Source organism: Pundamilia nyererei, unplaced genomic scaffold (genome assembly GCF_000239375.1).
Source record: "Pundamilia nyererei isolate P.nyererei 1_Seehausen unplaced genomic scaffold, PunNye1.0 scaffold00045, whole genome shotgun sequence".
Taxonomy (NCBI): domain Eukaryota; kingdom Metazoa; phylum Chordata; class Actinopteri; order Cichliformes; family Cichlidae; genus Pundamilia; species Pundamilia nyererei.
The window spans coordinates 1,597,385-1,614,011 of record NW_005187446.1 but is presented as its reverse complement, the minus strand read 5'-3'; the positions used below and the strand labels follow the sequence as shown (position 1 = coordinate 1,614,011).

At 40.6% G+C, this 16,627-nt stretch overlaps 2 protein-coding genes across 4 annotated transcripts in view; one reads left to right on the top strand and one right to left on the bottom strand.

Annotated features, from left to right (window-relative positions):
- Nucleotides 1-1,433: 1,433 nt before the first annotated feature.
- On the bottom strand, nucleotides 1,434-13,851 carry arhgef5 (Rho guanine nucleotide exchange factor (GEF) 5). Of its 3 annotated transcripts, XM_013910537.1 has the most exons (16): nucleotides 13,789-13,851; nucleotides 12,729-13,245; nucleotides 9,890-11,312; nucleotides 9,069-9,114; nucleotides 8,255-8,304; nucleotides 7,223-7,584; nucleotides 6,212-6,372; nucleotides 5,727-5,879; nucleotides 4,102-4,231; nucleotides 3,934-4,008; nucleotides 3,700-3,789; nucleotides 3,385-3,527; nucleotides 3,037-3,180; nucleotides 2,877-2,947; nucleotides 2,019-2,123; nucleotides 1,434-1,921 (listed from the first exon to the last, which is right to left on the bottom strand). In XM_013910537.1, the coding sequence occupies exons 2-16, from the start codon at nucleotides 13,221-13,223 to the stop codon at nucleotides 1,779-1,781; spliced, it is 3,591 nt and encodes a 1,196-aa protein (XP_013765991.1). In that variant the 5' UTR covers nucleotides 13,224-13,245; nucleotides 13,789-13,851; the 3' UTR covers nucleotides 1,434-1,778. The 3 variants fall into 3 exon arrangements, with proteins under 3 accessions (XP_013765991.1, XP_013765989.1, XP_013765990.1); XM_013910535.1 differs by lacking the exons at nucleotides 12,729-13,245; nucleotides 13,789-13,851 and having other exon boundaries at nucleotides 9,890-12,609; XM_013910536.1 differs by lacking the exons at nucleotides 12,729-13,245; nucleotides 13,789-13,851 and having other exon boundaries at nucleotides 10,547-12,609.
- The window catches only part of m6pr (mannose-6-phosphate receptor (cation dependent)), a 12,963-nt gene continuing 10,135 nt past the window's right edge, over nucleotides 13,800-16,627 (top strand). Inside the window, exon 1 of the mRNA XM_005731948.2 lies at nucleotides 13,800-14,416. The gene's annotated coding sequence lies outside the window, so the exon portion shown is untranslated. The remainder of the gene's footprint in view (nucleotides 14,417-16,627) is intronic.

Genomic DNA, 16,627 nt, shown 5'->3' with positions numbered 1-16,627 from the left:
TTGTTGGGAACCAACAAGAACACTGCAGCACCATCCTCCAAAACACGACATGAGACAAGCTTTAAATGACCAAGTCAGAGAATGTGAACTCTGACTGTTCAGTGTTGTTGTAAATGTAATAGTGACCTATATGTCATGAGAAGGTTTACTGAATTTAGATTTTTATGACTATGCAGTTGAATTGTGAGACAGTGCCACTTCATCAAAGTTGACTTGTTTCAAAATCAAACATATTTAAGCAGCAACTGTTGCATTAAAGTTTGTTTGAAGACATTAACATGTTCGTAGCCTTTGCTGGTAGTGCTTTGACCCTCACTCCAAATTTGTGGACCTCTACGTGTCACACAAACACACTTGGGTTTGTGTCTTTCCTCAAAAAAGCTGTTTTTTTCCCCTGATGTTTTGTGTTCGAGAGGAATAATAAATTGGAATCAGCTGATAAAGGCTTACATTGAGTCTAAACACTACATTATACTTTACACAAACATGGTGAAAAATGTTAGAATATTAAGTTTTTAACTATGAAAAAAAGAGAATCACTTCCTTTGTGTTTTATTCAATGTCAGCTGTGCTTTTGATCACACATCACCTCTGACTAACTGATATGTTTTTTTCTTGCATTTTTATTCAGGCCTTCACATTTTTTGCAGTAGGAAAATTCTTTCAGTTTGTGGCTGCAACGTATGGTAACTGGTAAAGCACATAAGCATAATTCAGGTGTTAACTGGATTTGTGTTAGAGTAAGGATGAAGTCACTCAATGTAGCAACTACATTTTCTATTAAAAGTAGGACAACATTTAGAACGTGCAGTTTCTATTGACATTCATTTATGAATCTGTGGTATGTTGAGCTCTCTCTCCACTGTGACATTGCTCAATGTAGCTCACCCAGTCTATCAGCTATAATCATTTGAATGTGACAGAATTATTGCAATAAGGATCTCAGAGTTTAAGTCAACAGGAAAATTATTGGTCTACAACAAAGACATGAGTGATAGATTGAGTATTGTTTCCTTAATTTGTAAACCCGGGTGTGCCTGCTTGTAATAATTTATGAATGTAGTATTAAAACCATTTACTTATGTAATTACAAGGCCCAACCTGAAGTACTGTGGCCCACCTAAAAATCAGAATCCTGGCATTGTGTCCGTCTGCTGATGTAGTTCAGCTTAAAATTTAAAAGTTCAGCTTGAAATCAGCCTCAATTCATTGTCAAGTCACACACAATGTTCAAATATGTTTTTATTTCATAAGTCTGCGTTTACTGAAATGTGTCCCATGTAACCTATGAACCTCGTTGTACGTCTTGGAATTGTCTGGCAGATCTCTTATGATACATCTCATGATTTCTCTCCTGCACGCAGGGGCCCATTTTTCAAAAACCGTATATTACAACAACAAAAAATAATACAGATTCCAAAAATAATATTTCTTGGGAAAAAGTCATTTCCATAAGAAAATATTTTTTTAAAACACAAATCTACTGATGTACACACAATATTTGTAATGTACTGTGCATAGCAGATAAAAACCATAATACCCACACCCCCTTTCTGGCAGTCTTCAGCAGTTCACTTTGCTGCTTCATGCAGTAAAGTGAATACATTGTTTCAACACATGAAACAAACGAGAGCCACTGCTACACTGAGATGCAATCTTATAGCATTTTGAGCTGCTGCATTGTCCTCTAGAAATGTCACTGAATGTCCATCATCTTTAATCCAGCAGTTCCTGAATCAGATAACTGAGTTTGATCCTTTATAGTGTCCACTCTCGGGTCAGGCTGTGGCTGTGGCCGCTGTCAGTTTGAGAGCATCTGACAGGTTATGACTCTTGACTCTGGGGCTGGCTATGGTTTCCAGATGGGATTTGGGCACCCATCCACGTTGCCGATCAGAGAGCTTCGTCCCTTCTACCCAGTCTGGAAAAAAGGATAGAATCCAACATAAGTGATTTCTTCAAATACTTGTAGGCATTTCTAGTTGGGAATGACAATGAAAGTAATGAGATGATCTTACTATCACTGCTTTCCTGGTGCACCAGAATGACATCAGCTTTTTCTAAGGACAACTCATCTGGCTGTTGAGCAAAAAAAGCTCGGATACATTGCATCTGTTCGAAATCTGCAAGAGGAAAAATGGAAAGGATAAAAGTTAAAGGAAGTTAACACACTATTGTCTTAAAGTTTCCCACTGTTTACATATTTAGGTTATTTGCAGGAGACTGTGGGATGCTGTCTCCAGTACTGAATGGACTGATGTGTGTTTAGACAAATCATCATGCTACAGTTGTATGAATCAAAATCTTGGGCCAAATTTAATGTTTTCCTTTGCAGTAGTCCATCCAACTATGCATCGGCTGACATTGGGCAATAGGTAGTTACATTAGTTACATTAGCATTAGTTAGTCACCAATTAACCCAACAATCGTGCTTTTGGATTATGGGAGGAAAGCAGAGCACCCAGAAAAAATGCATTAGGTGCAGGAACGTCACATTACAGACAACAGACAAGAGTCTTTTCTCCCTTTAAGACTGAGGTCACTTGCCCATACAAGATTGTCTACAATGTTGCATCTAAAGGCCTCTGTTTTGAATGCTAGACTCTCCAAATCTCAGCACTGCTGTGAAAGAAAAATCTGATTTTAAAAAAAATTTCTGTTCCTATTTTTGGTAAACATCAAATGCTTTGCTTTAGCCGGATGTTTAATTTACTGTCATGTACAAATTCATATTGTTATTGATGATGTAAACTGGAGAAGAATCTTTAACACACTGTTGGGTTTATTGACTGCTATAAAGGGAATTCAAGGGTTTCACTCACATTTAACCATGAACTAAACAAATTGCAACATCTAACCCAAGGTGAAAACTTTACCTTGTGCACTAGAAAAATCTACTTCAGTATGGGGCCTGGAGAGGGCGGATATCCAACGAAGCTTATCACTCCTGGAAAAATACAAATAAGATGCATCTTATACAAATTTTTATTATGCGGTAAACACTGCAGACACTACTGCTACTATCCAATCTCTTACGGTGCATCAGTCCTGAGGAGCAGCGATTTTTGTGCCATATACAACCGGAACAGATTCTTCTGTAGGGAGTGAAGTTTGACACGACAGTTCTCAACACGCAGCTCTGATACTGGACAGTGATCAATTACCGTAAATCTTCCCCCTCTGCAAACAGCAAGAGAAAAAAAAAGGAAAAAAAAAAATCACAGAAGAAATGAGACAGCGGAAGGAAATACTGATTACTGAAGAGGTGACGACATAAGACAGTAGATATGAGGGTAACAGGATGAACCAAATGATAATGAGAGAGATGCTTAATGCCTTGTGATGGATTACTGTGCATTCACAAAACAACGTGATTGTTCTTACTCCTTTGGTAGTGAAAGCAGCAAGTAGTCATTGAAGAGGTGCAAATAAGCATTTTTCTCTGTCTCCTTAAGAGAGAAATCCATCAGCTGAGTGACAGGACCTTCTCGAACCATCCTCCGAGACTGGCTAATCAAAGGAAGAGTCTGCAATAGAAAAAATACACAAAGAAAAAAAAAGGAAGATAAAGCAGATATTAACTGTTAATGACTGTTAATGCCAAACTATTTAAATGGGGAAAAATTAACTCCAGAGATTTGGTAGTTTTGATTGTTGAGAAGCATACTGGACACATTTGGACAGTCGTTAATTACCCACCTTGCACTCAAAGTCCACCTTAGCACTGAGAGAAACCAGAGACTCGATGCTTTTCATTTGAGAGATGCTGTCATTACCTTGTTGAATAATCTAGAAGAGCGACAAATAAAACACTGATTTCACAACAAGTAGTCTTGAGATATTCCGCTTATTTCTAGTAACTGTGATTTTGCTATTATTTGTAAATATTCAGTGAATTTAAAAAAAAAAAAAAAAAAAAGTGTGTCGCTGTACCTTCTCCAGTTGTTTTAGAGCTTTGATGGCCTGCGTTGCCTCCGCCGTGCCGCGTGTTGTTCTCTTGACAATATTCTGGACAGAAACAGCATGAATGTGTTCAGGTGACAAAATAGCAAAAAGGACCAAACATCAACTAAAACTGCTGCAGAGAGCTTTCATACACACCTGGACCAGCAACTTAAGTCTTGTAATCCTTTGGAAGGGAAGCACAAGGAAGGAGCGAAGAGGAAGTCTCTCACAAACAGCACTCTTCTCCATTTTCTCCACGATCATTTTAAACCTTGGATTCTCATTCCTGGAAGGAAAAGAGAAATTTTAACCATAACTAGACAGCGAAAATTTCAGAAGAAATTTTAAGTGTGCCTTAAAATTTAAGTCGGACATAAAGTCGACTTTATGTCCGACTTTAACCCGGAGAGGTGCGATTGCAGATGCTGCTCGGGTGGGTCCACCTCCCCTGCAGCGACACTGCAGACCACACCCCGCCACACACATCAAACACGTAAAATAAATATTTATCCAGATATTTTGCAAATATTTATTTTTCATTTTTTGCAGCATAGTGCTTTTTCCCAAATATTTTTAAAATTCAGGTCAAGGCGCAAATCAAAGTAAACTGTATTTTGATCTCTCCTATATACAGCGCAGCATACAGAGAGACAAGAGGACGAGGCTGCAAGTACATCACAATTTTGCATTCACTATTTTGGTTTTTGTTGTTTTTACAGTGTTCTAATTGATTGACTATGGTCTACAGCCAATCTTTTGCATTATTATACAAACTTTGGTTGTAAGATTCAGATAATTATTTAATAAAAGCTAGATATTTTAAATGAGAATAAGAAAGAAAAGTATTTCGTTGTGCCCCCTTTCCTTTTTAATGCCCTATCTGGCCCCCCTAGCAAAAACTTTGCCAGATCCGCCCCTGCACAGTTACCAGCTGTCAGCTGTAGAAAAGGATCCTGGTGTTATTTGTCTCTCAGAAACAGTTCATAACTTCCCTTCAACTCATTCATGTCACCTAAAAGGTAAACCTGTTTCTCCATCACCTGTTCAGCTCTGATGATTCAGTAAGGACATCTCCTGGTTTCATCTTCATGTTTCCCCTCTCACTAGGATATCCAAACCGACATAATGACCAGCAGCTTTTACAGCTGTGGCTCCAGCAAACATCAGCTGATACTAGAAATAAATTCTAACAAAAGCTGATCAAGCTTAAACGCGCTGCTGTTGTTTAGCATGATATCCGTTGGTTTCCTCTTTCTGGCGCAAAGTGGGCGATAAACAAACACGAGAGAAAAGCCGATCAGCTGATCATTGATCAGTTTCATGATTGAAGTTACAACAGGCGAGAGAGGGATAGAATGACAGCACAAGAGGCAGCTGTGCAGCGTAATGACAGAATAAAAGTTTATTTGGTGACCTAGAAACAGTAATAAGAGCAATATAAAAACAAAGTAGTGGCCGCCATTGTTTGACTCGGCAGAGGCGTACTATGAATTGTGGGATATGGAGTTTTCCACCAAGCATACACCCTTTCCATTACCTTAACTAATGAATAGTTCGCGCAATCTAAAGAATTCCAATGGTTCCTGAAAGGGTAGACAGGCCGTACCACTCTAGGCATACCACTAGAGAGAGCCAACACACCACAAATGAAGTTTGAAATTCGTTTCAATGGGACCAAAAGATGGAGCCAACACACCACAAATGAATAAATAAAAATAAAATAAATCGATACAAGATTTTAGAACCAAACAGAGGAAACACAGCATGATTCAGTGGCTTACATGAGTCTCTGATAAGTTGCATCCTGATAGGACTGGTTGGTGAGGTAGGGCACATAGGCTTTTCTGAAGAGCGGACACTGCCGATAAATGATGTCGCAGACGGTGAAGTGCATGACATCTGATTCCATCCGCTCCTCCAGTTTTGACAGAAAACTAAAAATCACAAAGCAGCATTTTTTTTTAAAAACCAACGACTTCAAACTTTGTGCCTGCAAAGCACAATGGGCACAAGAATATCGATGCATGCCAAAACTATTACTATATATTAGTACACCTTTATTATGATGAGTAACTACAATCATGTAACTGATAAGAAGAGGTTTTTGAGTAAATGCATATTTTAATAATGAATTTGATCCAGACGGCTTTAATCTTAAATCTAACAAAAAGCAGTAAATGACAGGCTTTAGTCTCATAGCTGTATCTAAATGTAAAGACAACTATTTCAAGTAAATGCAAATGTATAGCAGAGTTATAGTTCTGACCTGTGGCTAATGGCACGAACATCAACCAGCCTTGAGAAGAGCCAGTTCTTGTCCTGAGTGGTCAGCTGCGCCCCCAGCTGTTTAGACTTGACAAAGTGGTCAACGACAATTTCCAAACTCCGGCAGTAGGAAGCTTCTGAGGTAATAACTTCAAACCTCACCTTGAAACCAAAATCAAAAGTGCAAACGTTAAGCATGTGTCAACTGCCCAAAAACTGCAGCTAATAACCACACTGCTGTCAGTCTGCTAGAGGCTGGGAAATTTCCAAGGAGCACAATTTCACAACAAGTCTTTGGGAGTTTACAAGGAAAAATGCACATGTTTATGCAACTGAATATTCTCGCAAGAGATGCACATCTGCCAGTAAAACGTAGAAAACCCGGAGGGTTAGTGTGGAATAATACAAGGAATAATTTAGACAATTTGAGTGGGCATAAGTGTGATGCAATGATAATGAAAAGCTGATTCACGTAAGTCACGTGACTTCCTATAAACAGTTTTTAAAAAGCTGACAACGTAAAATGCAATCTGAGCACTTGTATGAAACATTGAGCAAAAGGAGCCGAATCACTACAATCTTAAGAAAAACTCAAAAGAAACAATGAGTAAGTCTAGAAATGTTAAAAACGGCATTTAAGTATCTGAAGGAGTCTGAATTTCCACTACGCAAAAATGTTTTGCCAGTTTTTTCCCCAGAAATGCAAATACAGACTGTTACACTGATCCTTAACATTTACACATAAATATCAAATTTACAATTAAATCAAGCTCAGAAGCTTAAGAGGAAGTCTGTAAGGAAAGTCACAGATAACTGTGATGCAAACAGCTGCTATTAAGACAGCCCATCTATGAAAAAATGACTAATAATATTACTGCTATTGATCATCTGATGGAAAGTTACTTGCATAATATTCCTGCTCCAGTGAAGTCTAAAGGAAAATACATGATTTGTGATGATTTTTATGCAATCAAATGCCGACCCTTTCATATGTGGATTAAGTCAAAGTTACCTCTTGTAGCCGCCTCTGGTCCTCTGTGAGCTCATCTAGCTCAGCACTGTTCCTGACCCCCGGCAGATCTCGCCACAGCGAGGACGACTGTGAGATTGACGGACGTGGGGAAGAAGCTCTACGTTCACCCCTGGGGCATTCAGGGAGATGCAAGCTTTGGATAGGGAAAGAGCCTATGTGGGAGAAGGACTTGGGATGTGGTTGTGGGGGAATGGGAGGAAGAGCTCTGCGGGCAGGAGGAGGTGAGGGAAGAGGAGACGAAGTTTGGTCCTCACTCACAGAGAGGAATTCAGAGCGAGCCTGACGCAGGATCTCAGAGTTCTGGGCTGCCTCACTGTATTGCTGATAGAGTTGTGCAGCATCTGGGTGAGAGGCAGGAAGAGAGACGAATAAATAAAGAGTGCACGAGAGAAAAATAAGGTAGACATTTTTTTTTTTAATTAAAAGGAGCAAAGGAAAACAGGCCAGACAGGAACAGCACTACCCATAAGGAGCTGTTTGCATTTGTCTTTGCATTCCAACAAGTAGGTGTGTGGAGGCAAAGTTGTAGAAGCAGCTGTGTTTCCTCTCAACATGTTAGAAAATATGAATGCTTGCAGAAACACGCCTGTGACTTTCAAATACACCGGTATATACAGTGCAGCCAAAGACACATTACTGCCCCATTTCTCCCAATATCCATTTCATAATATCATTAGGCAAAAGGACCACTGCCATTTTAGATCTTTTAAGTCATCATTTATAAACGTGACAAGGCACTAGTATACAGCACTCGAAGTTTATGGCCTTTATAGTTATAAGCCAATGAATCACACACATTCGAGGGAAATACTCAAGTTGCATCACACTTTTCCCGACTGTAATTAGAGCAGAGTACAACCTGTCACTTTGTTACCGACATATTGTTGCCTTCTTCCAATGAATCATCGTGAGAACTGAGTTGATGTGCTCGGCTTGTATGTAAAGTATATATAATGGGCTACTTTAAAAAGGTAAAGAAGCAAAAAAGACAGGTAGAGCAGAGATACTCACTGTAGAACCTTGAATTACTTTTCTGTCTTTCGATTGTGCCCAAAAGATTCCTACAGCGACAGGAAGGAAATTAAATATAAGAAATGTGACATGACCTATTTGCATTAATGAGTAAATTATAGGCATTTCTCTTTTATTAATTTACATTACGAGTGACCTTTCACTGAAATATGTACAGTACTTAAATTTATTAGACCACCACAGCCGCCCTAACAGCATTTGCCCAAATCCTTTTTTAATGCTTCTGTAATATCCAAACCTTTTAATCAAAATTATATTTTTAATACTAAAACGAATTATTGTGGCTTTCCACCAATGTTCAAATTTACTGTTTTACACAAAAGCAGAAAAAAAAAAAAACAGCACAGTAAAGCATATTATTATTCTTTGAGATGCCAAATTAGTAATTTAATTACATTCATTAACAGAAAAATGATTATATATGCTTGATTACTTAATTGATATGAATTAATTGATAGCTATTCTGAATTTTCAGAGAACTGCAGAGTGCCAGTTCAAATTTGTTATTTGCCCTAATAAATAACAATATACCCTTTTTAGTTTTAAACACAAGCTGTCTAATAAATTTGTTAAGCACTCCCAAACTCAAACAACACAGTTAAGACAAGTTAAGACAAGACTGTTCTTAATATCAGGTACATCAAATGTTTAAAAAAAAAGAAAGAAAAAAAAAGAAAGAAAAAAAAAGAGCATATATATGTGCATCTGTACACACACACACACACACACACACACACACGCACACACACACACGCGCGCACACACACACAGTATATGTGACAGTTATTCTCACCTCAGCCCCATTTCGCTCAAGCTTTTGCTCCGATCATCCTCATCATCTGCAATATAAAAGTATCCATTTGTTGACACATTGTACAGCAACATAGTTGCATTTAAATAGGCAATAATTTAAATAAATAAGCTGGTTAATTTAGTAAGCTTGATAAATAACTGAAGAGATTAGTGTGTCCAAAGCTTATTTCTTGTGTCTTTCTTGTGGCTCAACTGTGACTTTTTAACTCCTGCTCTGGGTTTTCCCGGGGCAGGAGTTTGTCCATCTCCACCTACTCTTATCTCCTCCCACTACCTGTATACTCAACATTGACGTAGTTTCCAATGAAGGTAGCGTTTTGTGCTCAGATCGGGGTAATGATAATGTTCACTGAAGTCTGCCTATGATCTGAGGTCCCCGTGACTGATTCAAAATAAATTAAATTAAATTTAAAAAAATTATTAAAAAAAAAAAAAAAAGGAGCAAAAATAAAAGTAAAGGCTTCAAGTAAGTGGAAATGACAAGATGACTATTAAGTAAAATTCATTTAAAAAAAATAAATAAACCAACACAGTCGTGAAGCATCATTTGGTGCATGAGTAAATCCTGAGACGTTTAAATCTAGTTTCCTCTGAGGTCAGTCTATCTTGAAATGTCATTGATTAAATGATTAAAATTTCATGCGTTGCCATTTGATTTGAAAGAGGAAAGACGTTTTTTTTGTTTAAAAAAAAATGAGTAAAAAGGAGGGAGGTGAGGTAACTATGCAGCTTTCCTGGAAACATTAGGACTGAACTGAGAAGACAGCCACAATGTTTCCATCCTCAACCTTCTTTCTTTACCTGTTGCATAAAATACTCTGGTTCTGCGATCCCTTCCAACACCTTCATCTTCTTCCACGTCTACATTTCTTCTTTGAGTTGTTTTATGGACTCCCTTTCTTCGAGACGGCACTTTGGAACCCAGTTTCTGAGAACTGTAGGAGCTCTCCAGATTCCCTACTTGCCCTTCTGCCTCTACGCAATTCACCTCAGTCAGTTCTGGTACTATCACGTCCACTGCATTAACCCTATCTTCAGGCTCCCTTCCTTGTCTTTCTTCTTCACTTTCATCCCTTCCATAGTCCACCCCCTGGCTCTCACCCTCACTAGAGGGGCACAGGAGCTCAGACTCGCAGTCATGATAAAGAATAGGGCAGCTGTTAGGCTTGTAAAGGGTGTTGTTCGCACTTAAATACATCTCCGCTTCCTTCTCTCTGAGTTTTTCTTTTTCGCTTTCTTTCAAATTAACCTCATCGTCTTCAGTTTCACTGACTGTCACCTTTATGTCTGACTTTCCTAACTGAACTTCACCAGAAGGCTCTAAAGTTGTTTTGTCCATGCTGCAATCTTCCTTCCTTTCTGATTCTAGCGCCGTGTCAGCATGAGTGTGTGTATGCGTTACAACATGCATAGCCGTGAACTGGTCAGCATGCATGTGGGCTTGGCTCTGCCCCATACCTCTCGCATCGAACAGCTCTTCCAGCTCTGGCTCTAAGTCATCTTCTTCCATACTCAGCTTAATCGCAGGTACCTCCCTTGTTTCTTCTGCAACTTCCTCTTGTGGCTTGGCGTTGCTGGTCTCAGTCTGGTTGGCAGCTGGTTGATCTTCCTGGGCCTCTGTGCTTGGTTCTTCCTCAGAATGTCCCAGGATCTCACGGACCACATTTTTAGCCCATTTAAGGTGGGGGGCTTGTGAATGCCGCTTGGGCTCCTCAGACACGCTCCATGTCCCACTCAGTCTGATCCGAATAGCTTCCACCTCCTCTGGACTCATTCCTGTAGTGTTTATCTGATCCAAGATGGGCTGCAGTTGATCTATCGCTGATTGAGAAATTGGAGTTTGCATCTCTTTTTTGTCTGTTGGCTCTTTAGTTTTCTCTCTCCATTCCTGGAGAAGTCTCTCAGTTTTTGAGTCCTTTCTTCCCATTTCAGAATATGACTGTTTCACTTTACGTCTCATTTCCTTTCTATATTTTAAATTATGAACCGCTGAAGGCGCTCTGGAGTGGATTTTGCTTTCAGTTGCTTCTTCTGTGGAGAGCCTCTCCTCCCTCTGAACTTTATGCTCACTTCCTGTGTCCCAGTTGTTTATCATTGGGTGCTCATCATTTCTACATGATCTCTGAAGCAAGTCTTTCTGAGGCTGCTGAGTGATGTCATCAACCAACTCATGGTGAGTTTCTAAATTCGTGTCGCTTCTTTCCACTCCTCCAATCTGATCAACCTGCAATGGTAAAATATTGCTGGGTTTTGATCGGGGAAGAGTTTGCCCAACCACACAGAAGACGTACTTTGGCTGCTTCTCCTCCCCCTGATCCTCCCCGTCAGCTGTTTCCACCTCCCCCACTGTCCGTCCTTCCTCCCTCTTCTGATCTCCCACAAACCCCTGGAAGCCAGCAGGTGCCTGGGTTCCACCTTCCTGGAATTCCTGACAGTCCCTAAACCCTTCTTCACTGTCCTCTCCTCCACTTGACACGGTCACGAAGCCATCCTCTGTGGATGGCATTTCATTTCTCTCTTTCTTCCACCCTGCCTCACTTCCTCCTTCACTCTCAGAGGGTGGCCAGTTATTGCTCCCATTCTCATCCTCTCTGTCGTCTACGACGTTGTCTCCTTGTTCCTCCCTTTGCCAGCTTTCCTCAACCCCTGCATCATTGTCAGACATATGTTCCTTCCCTCTCCCGATTTCCCCCACACTCTCCTGATCTGCACCGACTCCCTCCTGTTCCCTCTGTGCGTCTTCCCTGTACTCACTTCTCCCCCCCTGCCTTCTTTCACAATCTGGTTCCTCTTTTACTGGTCGCCCATCTCTTCCTCTCTCCGTCTGGGAGTACATACTCATCTGTCCTTCTCCCCGTAGCTCTTTCCGCTCTGCGTGCCTCTTGCTGTCTACAAATTTGTCTGTGCTATTCTTGCCCCTCTGTGGCTCTAACCACATCCTTCTCTGCTCTGGCATATTGCCAGTCTTTTCTCCTTTATCGCTCTCTTGTCTCTCATTTCTTATTTGCCTTTGACTTTTATCAGCAGTTCTGTCTTGATCCCTCCATGTTTCTCTCTCTCTTTTCTTTTCAAAACTGCTGTCTCTCCTTGATTCCCGTTCTTCATACCTGTCCCTGTATATTCTGTGTCTCTTCTCATTGTCAGGATCACTGCTCCACTCTCCACTGCTGTGAGCTCGTGCTGGCGGACCGGGAGCCCACTCCTTCGGTGATCGACTGCTCCTGCCTGTTGCATCAACTATTCTAGTACCAGCTTCTTTTCCCCTCTTTTTCCTGTCTCTCTCAGGCTCGTACTCTCTTCTGTCTCTTCTATCTTCCTTTAAGTCTCTCCCACCTTCCTTGTCCTGCCTGTCAGTTTCTTTCCTTCTTTCTTTGTCTCTGTTTCTGTCTCTATATCGCTGCATTTCTCGATCTCTGTCATTTGCCATTTTGCCCATGTAGTCCCCCTCACTTCTGCTGTATTGAAGTATCAGCTCCTCCCTCTCTCTGTCCCTCCCTCTTTCCCTCCTCGGCCTTCTCTCATCATCATCACCTTCACTCCTGATGTCTCTCCTTTTCTCTCTTCTTCTTGCATTCTCATTCTCCTTTCTGTCTGCATAGTTCTCTCTCTCCTTTCTTCTGTGCGGGGAACCCATTCTTACCATTCTTCTATCCCAAGATTCATCCACCTCTCTTCTGCCGTCTTGAAACCTAATATCAGACAACTCCTGATATCGTCCCCTCTGGCGTAACTTCTCATCTTCTATGTATCCTCTTCCAGTGGGTTTCCCCTCATCCTTTTCTCTGCGTCTACCCTCATATCTTTCCTTCTCAACCTGGAATGTCCTCTCTCTTTCTTGGCCCCAGACATCAGTCTCTGCTTTTTTGGGGGGCCTGTCATTCCACCTCCTTTCCCCTCTTTCTTCATCCATCTCAGTGTACAATCTTCTATCAGGACTTGTAAGACCTTTTTTCATTCTGGGAAATGTGTCACCTTTCTTTGCCGTGCGTTCTAGCTCTCGCTTAAACCAACCAGTCATTGCTGGTCTGGGACTTGAATCCAGGGGGATTTTTCCACCTGGCTGAAGCTTGTGGTCAGACCTGCTTGTTTTTGTTAAAGTGTCAAAGAGGGTCCAACTGGGCCTTTTGGTCCCCATAGTACCATTGTTATTGGAGAACCTAGAAAAGAGCAGTCAGTGTCAGTCTCGAAATTGCATTGCATTGCATTAAGATTCAAACCAATATGTCAGATAAATGACTACGATATTGACCAAATTAAGTAAAGTATAAAGCTTAATAAAAATTTGAATGAATATTAGTGACATATCAATCATCTGGAGAGCCACAGCCTCTAAAATGTTATAACTTGGACAATAATCTGTGCGTTTTCTGTCTGCATTTTTAACAAGTTTTGCACTTTAAACAAAAATCAATGACAAGATCTTTTTTTAACAACAGGAAATCAAGAAGCAAGTCAGTGGAAGAAAGGGACACCCTTTTACAGTATTTAAGAATGCATTAGAGACCTGCAAAGAACAGCATACCAAAAGCAGCCTTCGAGAAAGCAAGGCCCAGTGACACATAGGCACGGCATGTAGCATGCAAACCACATCTCGCAGCTTAACCAGATCTAAATCTGTCTTCAAAGCAGAAGCAATTTACAGCGTGGTGTTTTTAATCCATCTAAAATAATAATAATAATAATAATAATAAACAACTCACCTGAATGTTGTATCCGGTGAAGATCTGGTCTCCTCCTCCTCCTCCTCCCCAGCTCAGCTCAAAAACATGGGATTGCACAACACAGAAAATTCCCTCCTTGCGTTCACATTATCAGATTGACCCAAGAAAAAGTTTTCCTTTTTTAAAGAATAAATACATTCAGCTTAAATCTCCTCTGGCTTTTCCTCTGGTGAGAAGTTAATGTTTACGCCTAAAATGTCTTTGCTGCCTCTCCCCCACCTCCCGTCTTCGCTCAAATTCCCAAACAAGTCTCAACAGATTGACACTTATCTTTGCCCTCCTTTTTCTCCCAGTCTTGTCCTCGCAGTCGCTGAACAGGGAGACCTCTCATAAATCAAGCAAAACTCGAACCGAGTGCGTCCACGGCTTCACTCCGCCGTGTTCCGCCGATGAGATCGCCTCTGTGGACCCCCCGAAAAAAAAAAAAAAAAAAAAGCAAAACAAATCACACAATACACAACTCTCTGCGCACTCCTGCACCATTCCTGTCTCACACGAAGTACAGGAAGCACACCTCCTTGGAGCGCCTCTCTTGGATCAGTGATTGGTTGATATGCGGTAGTCGGGTGTGTCTGCGCTACACACACACACGGACACACACAGCCAGGTAAGGGCGCTGAAGGAGAGTGGGGGAGGGGAGGAAGAAAGTAGGTTTGAAAATACTAACTTCTTTGGAGCAAAGCAAACAGAGGCCTAGTAAAACTTGCCTGCGTTCCCTGGAGAGGCTGTACAGAGGGAGGCAGCAGGGAGGGAGAAACACCAACTGTTCCTTATGATTTAAAAAGAGAGAGATGAAGCAATCACAGAGGGGGAAACTAAGGGAGGGGTGATATGTGAGTGATTTGTATAACAATGACAACTTTACTATGGTTATTAACTACTGAGAAAGCCTGACATGAAAGCTCTGAAATGCTGTGACTCACTCTCATTAGCATTGTTAAATAGAAACCCACATGATGACTGTCACACTGCCCTGTTTCACAACTTTGTTGCACTTTCAGCTGCGCTCAGATTTTATGCACTTGCTAACCGAATTTGCACAACACCACGTTTTTTAAAAACAAAAATACTGTCTGCTACACACACCTGGCTAACTGCAACAGATCCAACTTCCAAGAATTAACTACACCCCATGAGTCAACTTTACTGCATTTTACTTAAAGCTGAAAGGTGTTTCTTACACTTTGCCTTTCCCATTTACTTTATAACAAGGAAATCCGTTTACTTTAAAATCTGTCAGATGATTTTATATACATGGCCACACCTTGTTTAAATGACTTGTTCAGCACTCTGTCGTTTGAGAAGATTTTATCACTGTCAGATTTATGTCCAAAAGTAGATTCTGTTCATCTGGACGTAGCATTTTCAGTGGGAGAAACGTTTTGTCACTTATCCAAGTGACTTCTTCAGTCTCAGCTGATTGCAGCTTTCCCCAATCTTATAAACAGATTTGTGCACTACCTATTATATTAGGCATGCCTACTCAGCGTCTCACCAGTGAACTACAGGATTTCATTGCATTTAGGCATGTAGAAATGCTGACAACCTGAAGTTCAAACTGAGCATCAGAATGAGGAAGATGGGTGATTTAAATGACTTTGAATGTTGGATGGTTGTTAGGACCAGACAAGCTGGTCTGAATATTTCAGAAGCTGCTGGTCTACTGGGATTTTCGCACACCAACATCTTTAGAGTTTACAGAGAATGGTCTCAGAAAGAGAAAAAATCCACAGAGCGACACTTCTCTGGGTGAAAATATTGGTGTCAGAGGAGAATGGTCAGACAGCTAGGGACGACAGTAACTCAAATAACCACTTAATGATAAAGAGATGGACTAAAATAGCTGAAGACCACACCGAGTGCCACTCCTGTCAGCTAAGAATGGGTAAATTCCCGTTGGGACAACATAAGCTTGGAGAAATGTTTCCTAGTCTGACGACTCTCAATTTCTACTGTGACATTCAACATGCTGTAAACAACATGAAGGCATGGATTCATCCTGCCTTCTATCAGTAGTTCAGGGTGGCTGATACAACAGAGAATGAACAAACCAAATAGTAAGACAGAGTTCTTTAAAGCAAAAAACCTGAATGGAAAGACTAGTCCATCCAGCTCATGGTCCATCACTATTCAAAGGTTGCTATAATGTGAGAAGTACAGAAAGCAAATTATAGGATTCCTTGTCGGGGATTGGCTGCATTGCACAAGCTAATGAGGATTAAAATCCACTGAAAACTCAAAGACCCTCAAAAACAGTCATATCCGAGATGCATTAATCTCATGTCACTAAAATCTGACCAATAATCTAAGAGAAGTAGTGATTTTTATGAAAGTGGAAACGTATTCATAAAACAATTGATACGCTCTTGACCTTAATTTAGATGCAAGTCCATTAGGTGATATATTGTGTGAAAGGCTAACTAAAATCTTACCAATACTGCAGGAAGAGTAGCAACTGTGAAGGGCCGCCTCGCGAACATCTCAACAAGTGTTTCAACCAGATGAGCTAAAAATGACATTTTAAAAAAGGATCTCGATAAATGCTCAATCATTCAGGCAAGGAAATCCCAGAAAGTTGATTCTGTTGATCTGAAAATGCTACATCCAGATGAACAGAGTCAACTTTCTGATATTTCTGAAAATGGTATAAAAAAGACGGTACGTACAATGTAAATGAAGTCAAAGAGCCTGATGTAGCTGAGCTAATCAGAGCATGCAGGAATGAAAGAGCTCTTATAGCACACTTACTGGTCTCAAGCATAGCGAGTGCAGCTTATTACCTTTTAGTGAAATCCAGCAGAATGCAACAGACACTGAG